Source organism: Centruroides sculpturatus, unplaced genomic scaffold (assembly GCF_000671375.1).
Source record: "Centruroides sculpturatus isolate CEXI.00-Female unplaced genomic scaffold, Cexi_2.0 scaffold685, whole genome shotgun sequence".
In the NCBI taxonomy this organism is placed as follows: domain Eukaryota; kingdom Metazoa; phylum Arthropoda; class Arachnida; order Scorpiones; family Buthidae; genus Centruroides; species Centruroides sculpturatus.
This window is the reverse complement of record NW_019385243.1, coordinates 190831-205692: the sequence shown is the minus strand read 5'-3', so window position 1 is coordinate 205692 and position 14862 is coordinate 190831. Positions and strand designations below refer to the sequence as shown.

At 31.2% G+C, this 14862-nt stretch overlaps 2 protein-coding genes across 4 annotated transcripts in view; both read right to left on the bottom strand.

The window, feature by feature from the left end:
• The window catches only part of LOC111636643 (flocculation protein FLO11-like), a 93831-nt gene that overhangs the window by 34842 nt on the left and 44127 nt on the right, over positions 1-14862 (bottom strand). The window lies entirely within an intron of this gene.
• Positions 1433-7627, bottom strand: LOC111636644. 3 transcript variants are annotated; one of them, XM_023381925.1, is made up of 3 exons: positions 7509-7627; positions 6899-7154; positions 1433-2275 (listed from the first exon to the last, which is right to left on the bottom strand). In XM_023381925.1, exons 2-3 carry the CDS (start codon positions 7137-7139, stop codon positions 1989-1991), a joined length of 528 nt encoding a protein of 175 aa, XP_023237693.1. In that variant the 5' UTR covers positions 7140-7154; positions 7509-7627; the 3' UTR covers positions 1433-1988. The 3 variants fall into 3 exon arrangements, with proteins under 3 accessions (XP_023237693.1, XP_023237695.1, XP_023237694.1); XM_023381927.1 differs by having other exon boundaries at positions 6899-7155; positions 7525-7611; XM_023381926.1 differs by lacking the exon at positions 7509-7627 and having other exon boundaries at positions 6899-7399.

Sequence of the window (14862 nt, the reverse complement as noted above, 5' to 3'; positions counted from 1 at the left end):
TCAATTGGAGACTGGGGTTGTTCGGATAACTTATATTTCGGATAACCGACCATGTACGAAAAAATGTATTAATTTACCCTGTGTTGAAATTTTTTTCCGTTGCGTGTCGCTTCGCGTTGAATTTTCGTCGATGTTAAGCCTAACGAAAACTTTTAAAAATAATAATCGTGGCTATTGTATCGTTAAAAATTATTTCTTTATTTTTTACAAACAAAATAAAAATATAAAAACAAAAAAATTGTAATTTAGAAGTTAATCTAGTATCAAAAACGTTCGATTCAGCATGACACATAGTCCTCAGAAAAACACTACACAAAAGTGGCAGTGCTGCCAGCTAAAACACACACACCAACAAAAAAAGTATTGGAGGAGCCTAAGATATATCCAAAGATTGCAGCGCTACAGCACTAGCGGAAATTTAAATTTGCCGACTGGAATGCTTTCGGTTAACCGACGTTTCGGATAACCGGCTTTCGGATAAACGACGCTCTATTGTATATAATATAGAATTTATAAAAGTATAAAATATTTTCATTAGAGAATTTAGAGTACACGAAAATAATTCAATGATTTGTTCTTTCCTTTCTTCGTATTTTAATTGAATGTAGAGGTGTTTTATGAAACACCTAAAATCACTTTTACAAAAGCAAAGAAATACAACTGCTTAGATTATAATAATTGACAAATGTAAAAATTTTTGTAATTAAAAAATAATATTAAAACATTCACATTAAGACCGTTAAAAGACATTAAGATATAAGTGACAAGAGTAAAAACATTCAAGTTCTTCAGTTCGTTAAGTTGATATTTAACCTCATCCCAATCAGTTTTCTTTAAAATCCTGAAATAAAAACAAAAAAATAATTAAGATTATTTTCAGGGTGGTTCCATAATACCCGCAGTGTTCCATAATATCACCTTCTCCTCTATATGGTAATAAAATTATTTTAAAAACACGAAATATCCATATGTAAATTAAAATATTTAATCTAAAAATTTTTTAAATAATCGGAATTTATTTGTATTTATGGAAAAAAAACATTACCTCTAAAATGAATATGGAAAATTTTCAGGATTCGGAATGTGTTAATTCTCAAGTATAAACTTTCTCTACGCTACTTGTAGGCAAAATATCTTCCATTTGTTCACTTTTTCCAGGACTTCATTCTTATAGGTCTAGCTTCATTTTCAGTTTTAGTCTCTTTGCTTATTTTAAGACTAAGTTCTGTAAATACTCAAGTTTTGTATATTTATATCAGGAACTGACATTACGGCAGCTCAGATAGAGAAATTCGCCAAATTTTCGACTGCACGTTCACTTTTCCTAGCTCAAAGAAAGTAAAGAGTTTTATTGTGATTTCAGATGTTCTTGGAGTCCTGTGAAAAGTTTCTATTTTCTGTACAGACTGGAATGGACTTGAAGGTGATGTTCTTATTTTTGTATAGATTATGAAGGGGTTGTAGATGTTTCTTTTCTGCCATCCAATTTCGAGCTGATAGATGCTTCGTGTCTGTGACCTGACAATAATGCTCCAAGTACAGTACAACTGGAAGACCTATCAACTTTTGATTTTTGAGCTGTAATGTGACTGGAAGAAATGGAACTTTCCTTTTTTACAGTCAGCTTTACTCGACTAGTGATAGTAGCAACTGTTGAATTTTTAGACGAAGAACAAATAGATTTACTTTTACATTCTTGTTTAGAGATGGCAACTATTTCAAACTTATAACCACGTGTTAAAGGTTTAACAGTAAAAACGGATTCAAACTCAGATTCAGTTTAGTTAGTAGTAGAATTGTGTTGTCCACGACCGAATCCTAAGATTCTTGTTGTTGATGTTGCTTTATCGTAAACTACAGCAGGACCGTTAGTTAGAAATTTGTGTTCGAATTTTGATATAGAGCAAGGGTGAACAATTTCTTGCGCTTCAATTTTACCTGTTCTTGCTTTCTGTGATTCGTACATAGCCTCAGTCATTTCACTAGTGTTAGCTTTCCTCCGAGTGCGGTAAGTTAGGAAAGATAGGAAAATAAGGTAAGATTTTAGGAAGACTAAAAGTTCGCATTTTAGATTCTACAGCATCTGAGTGTATAGCACTAGTTTCAGTAGTATGTGTAATTACATCGACATCTCGTTTTTGTTCAGATTTTTCTCTCATTTCTTTCGAATTAAGTAAAGTTCTACTTGAGCATTTAATTATGTTAGGTGTTTGCTTACTAGTTTCCTCTCTCTTAATCTGTATACGTCCAGGGTAACTCAAACTTGAAATTTGACCTAAATTTTCGAGAAAGGAATAGTAAATTTTAGTAAATAATATAAACAAACATTTATATTTATAAAAAGCAAATGAAAATTTAAAAAAAATCATCTAATTTAAATCTATTCAGTCTTGTAAATAAAAATTCCAAAACAAAGTTAAAATTATTTATATAAAGCCTGTCATTCATAACTTTCTATATCTGTTTCAATTTTTGCACATTAGCATAATACTGTACTAAACTACAATGATCAAAACAATATGAAGTATTAAACTATATATAACTATCAGATGAATCCGGCGTAAAAAACAACTGCAAAAATTAAGTTTACTAGATTATTTCGTACTTCTATCTCTTTGTAAATAAAAATCAAATACTATAATATAACAAAGGTTATCTTACGTAAGAGTTTATCACACCAAGTGTCCAATTTAACGCATTTTAAAAATTCTTGAAATTGTGTACAGTAGAGGAATAAAGAATTTTAAAATGTGTTAGATTGGAGTTATTCGGTGTCCGTAAGATAATCTCCCTTACGTAAGATAATCTTTCTTATTACATAAATCAAATACAATAATATAAGAAACATTAAAGCGAAAACCATGTAAATAGTTTGGTAATTTCAGCCTATCATCGTCATATTTATCGCAATACTCGAATGGTACGTAATTGGTCAAATAGACATTAATTGAAACTGTCTTAAAAATTTTTAAATATATTAATCATATCATATGTTTTCCTAATGTTATCTATGAAATTGTGCCATTCATACCAAACGGTAATCTGCTAACCAAATCAAATTTTCGCGAAAAACGGACCAAATATTTAAACTCGGCACCATCGAAAACCGCTTAAAACATATTTTGTGCAAGCCGGTAACCTCGTATTATGTAATTTTCCTATCCGAATGCCACCATACTGCTAGGTACGATAGGAGAATTGTGGGGTTTCGGGAGCCATAAAGATTTATTACGTACTTTTTTGGGTGAGTCCTGCCACCAGGTGTGTTTTATCGGACACACCGCCGTTTGAGATGAAATGGATGATTAAGGCGCGAGGGTATAATTCACTCCGAAGTCCAGGAATGAACCTCTCAGGAGGAAGAATGCAGAGTCAGATATAATCCATTTAAGGACATTTATTAACATAAACGAAAGTTTAAAACAGAATTATAAAAGCCGATTTCGGAAATTTGCCTATTTTTATCTATACAACGAGGGGGTGCATAACGGGGAGGTATTCGAACTTACACGACTCACAACATACCCGTAAACATGATGTCTTCTCTTGTGACGTGGACTTGACGGCCAAGACTGCGGAGGTTTCTGGTGTTTGCTGCACTTAAGTCTTATGCTTGCTCGTTTTTGAGTCGTCCTTTCTTGAACCATTCTTGCTCTGGTGCTCATCTGGTTTCACTCTCTGGATCTCTGTCTCTCTGATTGTGACTGCGACTCCAACTCGTTCGCAACAACTCTTTCTGTGACAGGTCTGCAACTCAACTGCCTTTCTCTGGTTGGAGCTCTCCTTTTAAACCCTTACATCATGAGAAAGTTCATCATCGAGTGATGATTTATTGGCAGTGTCATCATTGTAGCTGAGGCAGTGTTTTCTTATGTGGTGATGACATCGAGCTTTTGTAGAGTCATCTCTGAGTTGACATGACTCATCTTTGCTCTTAGTCATTGTTTGTTTATTGATTGCTTTGACTGAGTTTTTTTGTAAACATTGCCGAAAACAAGGGGGGTGCAATATTCTCCATTTCTATATATATCGTTTATAATTTTTGATAATTTGGTTGCTCCTTCCTCTTTTCTTTTCAGCTATCAGAAATCTCATGTTGTGAGATTTCTGATAGTTGGATAATAAACCGTTTTATTCTAACTAATTTAAGTTGATATTAAAATTTAAAAAAGAGGGGTTCCCTAGATTGGTAAAATAGGCGAATTTCCTCTTACAACTTCGATTGTTATCCAAGATACTATTAAGGTTCACGCGAATACATAATTAAAAAGATATAAAGTAAATGAACAAAGATTAATACAAATAAGTTTATATATATATATAAACTTTTTGTAGGGAGAAGTGGTGGTCTTCACAGAATGGACTGTTGCATTTGGAGGGTGAAGTTAATTCGACCAAAAGTAGTCGTTAACTTCTCGGAAGAAAGAATGCTCAACGACTACTAATTAATACTGGTCTATATTAAAATTTGAAAAGTGATCAGTGTTACAGTTTGTGACGGCCCCGTATCAGATGAAATTTGCTAGCTTTAACTCCCGAAAGACTTGATATATAACGTCTTTACTGGTAAATAAAAAAATGTAATGTGAGAGAATAATTGCCTTTATTTAATGTAATAATCAAGTGTTTATATTTTGCAATACTACATGGGATGTATGTTCTCGTAAATATCGCGTTTATAGAAAAATTATTGAACTGTAATTTGAAAAACTGTAGATCTATAAATTTGCACTGTCCTCCCTCTGACTGTCTGTTCTTCCTTAATCTCGAGAAAGGAGTTAGATGAAATTCGAAACTTAATATAGAAAGCTTAAGGCAGGAAATCGGATTAACTTTACAGGAACTTCCGGTTTGTACCGGAAGTCACGTTACTTCCGAAAGTGACGTAGGCCTATATGATGCAGGCGAGGCCACTTCCAATCAAATCAATAATAAAAAAAATGATTAATGAAAGTTTCCTTTTTTACTTTTCCTAAAATATTTTAAAAGTTTATGCAAAATTGCCTTATCAAAAGCTATTTAATTAATAACTACACCAATATCAATACGAAGCAGTTAAGGCGTTAATCTAGCACGCTGAAACTACGAAACTGTGTGGCAACTTCCCAGGAAATTTATGGTACTCTTTGCTTAATTGAACACCAGTCATTTTTACTACTATTTTTAGTGAAATTGATATTCTATTTCGTAATTCTATGCTTAAAATTACAATAAAATACTGAACAATTATCAAAAAGAAATAAGCTTACTACAATTTGTATGTTTTGAGTCTGACATCAAGTTTCAGGGTCTACAACGTTTATACCTGTGGTTTACACACAAAATATTATACTTCCTTGTTTCACGTTATTTCGTGTATGTTTTAGCTCAATGGTCTTGCACGGTGACTAAAAACCACTCTTTCAAATCATGGCTAATTCTATCGAATACCCACTACTACGGAAGAACACGTCCGACATTTTGTTTTCTACATGTAAATCAATTTTCGTACATTTCGACTTTGTTTTACATCGAGTAAAGATATTAAAACATTAGTACAAATATAACGCATATAATCATTCCGATTAACAATCTTACTGGGAATGTTTCCTAACTCTTTATGTAAGATTCCAGTTTGTAGGAAGAAGCGAATCGAAATTTCTTAGTCATTTGACAATTGCCATATACCATGGGCGTAGCAAGGGGGGAGCCTGGGTGGGCACGGCCCCTCCCAGGGAACCTGGTGCCCCCCAGGAAATCACAGCCGAAAAAGTGTTGAGTCGATTTGTAAACACCTAAAGCTAAAATAAAAGTTTTGAATACTAAAAAAAAGGTGAACGGCTTGCTCGGTGCCCAATAATGAACAATAATTTGAAATAATTCAATTTTGTGTCAGGTTGGCCTCCACTAGGCCCCCCCATAAACAAAACTCTGGCTACGCCCATGCCATATACTAATATCTAGTTTAAATCGAATAACAACAAACTTACCAAAAGAAACAATTACAACGAACTTTGAGAAAAACGTTCTCAAAGTATCTAAGTTTGGAGTACAGTACATCACTACTAAAAAGTAACGTATTTTACATAAGCACATGATGTTGAATGATGCAACTGAAGCGCTATACTATGCAAAGGGTTGAAAAAATGAAATTTAAAATAAATGTTAATGTAAGTTTTAATATTATCTTAATTTCGACCTTATTACCAAATGACAAATAATAAATATGTATATGTATATTATACAACTAGAAGTTGAAATTTAACTTCTTGAATTATGCCAACACGAAAATATGCTAATCATTTTTGATATCAAACGTGTATTAACAATCATTGTTTAAATTAATAATCGCTTTTATAATAATTAAACAAAACTTTTATAACTTTAATACATACTTAAAAAGGTAGGGTTGCATTCTGATTAACGTTATATACAATTTAAATCTAAATTAAAGCAAATAGGATTTCATCTATTCACTGGTGTTCCGTTAAGCAAAGGGTACCAAATTTTTCACTATCGGTCTTCTCTGGATACGTTGCTTCCCATCTCTACGTTGCTCCACATACTAATGTGACCCTGCCTAACCCACGAAACTTTCAAAGACAATTATGGTACCCACAAAAGAGAAGAGTCAAAAATGGAAGAAAAAATAAATTTTAACAGAAGAAAAATGTTACAAAAATTAATTAAGTTCTCAATATTTTACAAAAATTAAAACATATTGAGCTTTTTTAACATGTGTAAACACAATCGACATTAAACCTATTATATTCCAGCAGATCAATAAAATGTCTCCATTACGTTCTACAAATTATAGAATATAGTGAAAGTTACACAATAAAACATTTATTAATCATAACATTAACATTATAATATAAGAACCCTACGTATCTTATTTTATATATAGAATAAAACTCACCAATATCTTTAGCTGAATACGACCTTCTCATATAAGTTGTAGGTTTTTCTGTTCGAAAACTTTCAAATCGACTTACTTGTTCCTTTACCGAATACGTTAAGTTTGGAATATCTAAAGATTTAGAAGCCATTTGCGTCAGAACAAAATTCCTATTGTTTTGTTTACGTCCTGATGTATTACCATTGTCAGAATTTTTCTTTTCTCCTTTATCAAATGTTGATTTCAGCTGTCCGTGTTCCATTTCAGATATTTAATACTATAATAAAAATTAACATTGTATTCCATACATTTTTGGAAGAAATTTACTTAGAAACAAAAGTATAGTTGAATGCAAGAGTACAGTTGGAGTAAGATTACTGTATAGAATAAATGTCCTCTATTTTGATGTCTAGAATGTCTTTCTCTATTCAGGCATTTCATAGTTTCCTTTTTAACACAATACGTCCTTTATTCATGATTTGTATTATAATAATTCTAAGTTGAAATGCCTAAACGAAAACTCTAACTGCACTCTTTCCATTCTATAATCTGTCTTTTTTTCAATAAACATACTTCATTATTCAATAAGAAAAACTAAGTTATATTTCTAAAAATTAAAATTCAAACTTACTATTTAATGATAAAAAATTTAATGATAAAAAATCTGTAATATTGCAACGAGAATGAATACTTTTCACATTAAACTTAAATGCTAATATCTATGAATGCTTATGCAATAAAATTATTTTCGTAAATATAAAAAAAATGTTTTTATTTTAAAATTAACTTTTTACGTCAATTCTTAATTTATTCATCAGCAGTATTACATTAATTCATACTTTTATTTTAAATAAATTATTTTACGTTTTAAATTTTTTATTATATAAACAAAAATTAATCATTTGCATAATTCAAAATCTAAGTTTTAATTGAATGAAAACAAAGTATAATTATTCTTTTATGAATCGATAATTTTTAAACTTCTGTACTATTTGATTTTAGAGTGACCATAAAGTTTTTATGCACGAAATTGTGTTTTAACGTGAAATGTGGACTTGAATCTGTTCGATTTTTTTGTTGTAGTAATTGTTAACAATAAATCATAACAAACTCCTTATTATTGATATATTTGAGATTATATTTCCGTAAAATATTATTATATACGATTATAAACAGATACCAAATTTTAACTGTCTTTTATAAATGTTAGCTTCTGTTACATATAATACGCAAAGCACACTTGTGTACTTACTTAAACCATGATCTAATAGAAAAAAAATCCAGCAAGAAGTTCCATAACTTTTTTGGGTGTTATGTGATTTCATTAAAAATATAACTTCTATATTTGTAAGGGTCGGACCGAATAAAATAAAATTAAACAACAAATTTAGAATTTCAGAACATTTATTTAAACAAAGAAACGCTTCATTTCTTTCATTTTCAAAATTTTTTGAAGGAGGATGTTAGCATTTTTTTTCCCCGGAGCCGTTTCATATCTCTGAGGAACACGAAAATGAATCACGTGGACTTATCAAAAAAATCGGCGATTGGCGAAAAACAGTAACGTGACGAAAGGTATAAAAGAGGGGTGACAACGGAAAAAGGGGGTCCGACATTGCCGTCAGCGTTCGGGTCCGTCATCTCCATACGTGAGAGTAATCCAGCATCGCTTGCCGTCGTCCTTAATTAAGAACAATACACTTTATTGTTCGTTCGGAAACGGACACACAGTTTCACAAATGGCGGGACAACGATTCAACAACTCTCCAGTCGCATGACCACTAATTTCCCTTTTGCTGTTGCGGGGAGCCCTCGTCGTCGCATCCCTCACATATACAAGATACCATATATAGTTGATCAATTCGGTTTGAACAAAGAGTATGTGGGTGTCACCATCAGAAATCTCAACAAAAGGCTTAAAGAGCATATGTACGACGTAAACAACGGACACTATTCTCAGCACTATCCAGAGTGGAGCAAACGGATGGTTCGGTGGTTGAATGGGCTGAGGCCAGAATTGTTACACCAGTGCATTCATCGACTGGCATTGAGTTTAGAAGAGTTTGAAATTTATAAATTCAACCTTACTAGCAAATGTTTAAATGTTTAAAGGATGCAACGGTGTTACCATCGGCACGGTAGTATATGATCAGGAAGGGCTCGTAAAATGTGATGCATAGCGCGCGGTCGATGTAATTATGTTATGTTAATATATTTGTATTTGTATTTTATTTTGTTCTACTCTATTTATTTTGATTCGTCAGTTTTATGTATTTATACGATTACAGTAGTTGTATTTTGTATATTTCGATTTTTTAACAAAATATTTGAACCGTTTCAAATTCGAATTTGTTATTGCATATCCATTCAAATATAGAACGATTGAAAACGTTTTAGAAAATTGGTAACCTGACGATGACCTGTTAGTGATGTTGAAAACGTTCGTTTACAGCAGTAAAACAGATTCTCAGAAATAAAGTTCATGTGTTTTATAATATTCAATAAGTCTGATTATATGTTGAAATCACTGACTATAATACAGGAATTAGAGTAGCCGATTTTCGGGGGAGAAAAAAATAAAATGATAAGCGGGTCATTCGAATCACAAAACATTATCGTATGCTACATTAAAGAAAAGTTTAATTTAACAAATCCTAGTCAAGTTATGGAAAATGAGTCAGGTCGAATAATTTTAGATAGAAGAGATGTAATCGAAATATCAAACGTTTTTCAATAAAAAATCGTTTATGGCTCAATGATCGGATAATTATCGAAAATGTCAATTTGCACAAACTAGTGCAAGCCGTGCGACAGCACAAAAGTGAATAATGGGCCGTCGAAAAAAGGATTTTTCGAAAACTGGACCGAGAGCAAAAATGAAAAAAGTTCAAGGAATCATTGATGATCGTAACTCGAATGAAATTACTTATGCTGCCGAGATAAAATTAACATTATCTAGAAAAAGAGAAGCAGGTGACATAGTAAAAAGTATTATGTAATCTCCAAAACCAGCGACGGCAGATTGAAAAAAACCATATAATCGATCATCAGTACAACACAATATGTATTATCCCGAGGAAGCTTTAATTACCTCCACGAAGTTAATTAAATCGCAATATATAATGTTACGGCAAAGTGCTATAAAAAAGGAGTTAATATTTATTCTTCTTACAACAGCATTAAGAAAGCTAAGAAAGCCCGTTATCCACCAGATGCTGCTACTACTATTACAGAAGATAAAACTGATATAAACTTTCAGCTTTAGTGGGCCTAATGACAGAAGGTCTTTTTATCACTATAACAGATGTATTAAAGAGAGTTTTAGAAGATAAATTAATTTGAAGAATATTACTAAGGTTTACAAATGGGGTTTGGACGGCAGTGGAGGAAGAGTCGATACAAGCTTCGGAAGCTTCGGAAGAAAATTTCGAAGACGCTAATATAATTACGACGTCGTCTTTGGTACATATACAAACTTTTGCTTACGACAAAAATGAAAAAAAAAATTTTATGGCAAAATTTTAGACCTAGTTCTACCAGATATTGAAGACGAATTCATTTTCGCTTCGTAAAAGAAACCGACGAGGAAAGTCTGTATGAATTTATTCGCATCAAAAACCAAATTTGTGAGATACAAAGTACCAGAATTATATATAATAATTTTACTTTAAAGGTAAATCCCGAATTTATCGAAACCATAGTCGTTACTAAGGTCTGTAATGCTTTATCATCAAATAAACAGACTCAAAAATATTACGTACGTAATGACACATCCAGCCAAATAAACGATCTACCTAACATTAAACTGAGACAATGTAATGAAGAAACTTTTTCATTTGGTCTATCGACTCTTCGTTGTCAAATAAGATTCGTGGAATGCATTCTTCAAGTAGCGTATCGAATGGATATTAAAAAGTAGCAAGTGTGCAAGAAAAGTAGCAAGTGTGCGAAGAGAAAGAATCAGTCTCAACAAAAAAGAAAATTATTAATGTCGAGAAATGACTTAATGACGTGTAATCCAAAACCAATATAGAAAAGTTCGGGGAAGCAGGCACTGATTAATATACGAACTTCCGATGCAAACCGGAAGTCACGTTATTTCAATTCGAAAATTTTCTCCTGAAAGGGTGATCGGCAAGACTATTGCTAACGGAAAAGTATGTCGTACAGGGGCAAGACTACTAATATGAGGTTGAGAGCATATATTTGAAATTAAACAAATAATAAATAGCCTATGATTAAAATTACAGCCCGGAATTATGACAATGCCACAATAAATAATAGTTCGTTACCATTAGCCTATTATTTCTAAATTTTCTTCATATTTATTTCTCACATGAGTAGTAGTAGTTTGGGCCATACTGATCACAAAATTAATTTCAGATTGTATTGATGATAAAAATTGAAAAAATTCGTTTTGGTGTTATATTATTTTATACAATTATTGTAATTTTAATTTATTCGATAGTAATTTACTCAAAACATTAATTTTGTGATCTGAAATAATTCTATTCAACAAATTTTTATTTGCAATTTTAATTTAATCAACATCTGAAATTAATTTTGTGATCAGTATGGCCCAAACCACTACTACTCACATGTGGTGGCAATGTGAAATTTAAAACGTAACAAACACGATCGCACGAGGAAATTGTCTACAGTATTAACAATTCAAAACATAAAACGCTGGGAATGTGCTACAGCATTTCCATATCAAATTGCCCTTTTCGTTCATGCTCAGTAACGTCTTAAGCATATTCTCTTGTAAGGAAATAGTATATAAAATACGTGAAAAATGTGAAAAAAACGTTTTGTTTAACGATGTAAAAGAATTAAATCTACAGAGGCTTGTTTTCGCTAAACAAGGAATGACGTCACAATTTTATATCTCGTTTTATACGCTCTAAGTGTCAAGAATAATAATACCAATACTGTGGTAAAATAATAAAACAATAATGTTACACATAAAAAAAGCTAAACTAAAGTTCTGATGGTTCGAATTTTTCTAATTATAGTCCCTAGTGTCTTATCTATTGCTGCTCAGAGACACGAAACTTCCAAAGACATAAGGTAAACACTCAATTTTTGTAAACGCTTGAAAAGTGAATCCTATTATTTACACAAGGAAGCTGTTTGTGTTTAAGGCTACATGCTCATCACAATTCGTTCTAATCGGAGATCCAAACATCTGGCCCTCTCCTTGTTAGCAATAAGAATCATTTCTGAATAATTTTTTAATGAATAATTGCGAATAACACATTTGATCATAATGTTTAAACAGTATTTCACATGTTCTATAATGTCAAAATTTTTGTTTTAGTTTACTGAAAAAGATCAAAGTTAATAATAATATATAAATAAAGTTAATAAAAAACAGTTAATAAAAAAATCCCACTCTTTAAACGCTGGAAGATTTTGTTTTTCCTACGAACCACCAATCATAGATTTGTTGTGCACAGCTAAGCAAAACATCATAAAAGAAATAGACAGAGGTAATGTTTCTACCACTTCAATAAAAGTGGCTTGAATATTTTGCAACTGAAATTTTGTTCACTACATAGTTTCCTCTTGTCCACAAGATTAATATACAGTAATGGGCAAGTCGATACTGCTATATACAATAGGATCCCCGTATATTCGCGATAACAGATCCGTTGAAACGAAGCAAAACTACATTAATTTAGCATGTAGACCTTAGAAGTCCTCAGCGAATTGCATATACTTACTCCCGGTTCATCATCGAGATCCGTTCTAACGTGATTCTGCCGTATAATAATGGAGTTTTCGATACAACGGACGATAGTCGCGATATAACGATAATTTATTTTAACAAAAATTATCCAAAATTCTTTTTTTGTGACGATCCGTTATATTTGGGTTTTATTTATTATATTTTTTAAAATATAACTTATTTCGCTTCAATATATAGATATTAAGTTAATAAAACGTATCTACAATTCAATACACATTTAACAGATTTATCAATATCTATTAGAGCTTAAATAATTGTAGCAGGAATTTTATAGTAGTATAAAAACATGTCGAAGTTATATCCGTTGCAATTGAGTACTCGAGTCACTTGGCTTCGAGTGCCAGAATATTCAAGGGTATTAATCGTTTCTAGAACATGGACTGAGAACAGTGCAATTTCTCCTTTTCTGATTCTGTGTTGATACAGATTTGTTTCAAGCAACTGCAGTCCCTTTCGTAGATCTTCGGATGAGTGGAGTGACAAATTTAAAATTAAAACGAAATTGTTTTACGAATTTTTACTTCAATGGATTGTTTTGTATAGGAATGTTAATAAAGGAATAATTAAAAAATTTAGATTATTATTTGAATATGTTAAACTAAAAATCAGATGTATTAAAGATATTGATTTTGTAAAGTTATTATTCTGCTATTGAAGGCCACCAATGAAGTTTTCCGTTACGTGACTACAATACAAAAGTCAATCGTTTTCGTAATATCAAAAATATTATTTTGATATTACGAAAACTATTCTATTATTCTACTATTCAAAAATATTTCTCTTTTAAAGAAATCTGAATTTGGTTTATTTTAGGCTGCGGATATTAAAGATACACTAGTCAATTGACGGATATAAATGTTAATCGAAACAAAGTTATTTTGTTGGACTAATTCTCGATTTTTTAAAAAAATTTTTAATGTTTCTAATACTGAATAAGTCAGTAATAATAAATCAGTAAAATGATGTTTAAAGTGCAAAACTCAAAATTGACTTTATTGTTTACTCATTAAATTAGAAGACAAACTAGGGCCCAATCTTGCCGGCAAACCTATTTGACACATCAGTTATGACTGATCGAACTCGGCCTACTTTTACTGTNCTGACCTCGGGGTCTTTTTTTCTTTTCTCTTCTTCATTCCTCTTGGGTTTTTTCCATGAGGTCAGGTGATGGCCTTTAACGGTCGCACGTCCAATATGTCTTCTCCATCAAAAGTTCCTGGTGACACATCCCTGACTAACTTGATCCGACTCAACAAGGAACAAACTCCGTGGGAAATAATTTTTATGGCTTTTAGCCTAACTCGATAAAACGCTCGAATTTAACCGATTAAATTTTCCAATAATTAAAATTTAAAATAACACTTTATTGTGGGTCTGTTCGTCCCTCACAATTGTAATTCCTTAAAATTTGTTTTTTCATATGATAGATATAAACCGTACAAATCATTGTCAAGTCTTGCTGATTTTTTATGTCTAACTGTTAAATTAAAAAAAATAATAGATTCATTATAAAAATCAGTTTACCGAACTCTTTAGAATGTTCTGCTAGAAATCTAAGCTCCTTGAACAGTGTGTTAAACAGAGATTTTCGTCGTGAAGCATAAATGCCTCGAAATCAATAATTATCTCTTTATTAGAAAATTAGGTTGAAAATTTACAATAATAACAATTTTTAAAGCACAGCGATTTAAAATAATAACAAAAATTGTAACAAAAATTGATGATTGTATCAAAAATTACAGCTCTAATTATACTTAAATTCAAAAGATATTGACAGGTTTTTACTACAATACTTATAGAATGAACCTGATAAAATTTATAAAAACCTTTCAAAAATTGTTCGTGGAATAACATGGTTCATCAGAGTTTTATATTTTATAAACTCATCAATATAGTTTAAAATTTTATTACCTTCATAAATTGACGTTAAACTTGTGAATTTTCGAAAGATTTACTTTTATTTAGAGCATGTCGAAGCCAAAAAATCAGTTTTCCTGAACTTTTTAGAATATCTTACTACAAGCCTAAACTCCTAGAACAATGTGTTAAACAGATATTTTTATTGTAATGTATTGCAAATACCTCAAAATCAATAATCACTCATATTAAAGTAATACTAATAATAAATACTTACCTTCAAAATTTATTAAAACAGAATTCTATATCATATGAAACTAATTCAGTAATATTTCAAGATCATTTTTCAATATAACAAATACTTTTGAAAAAAAAA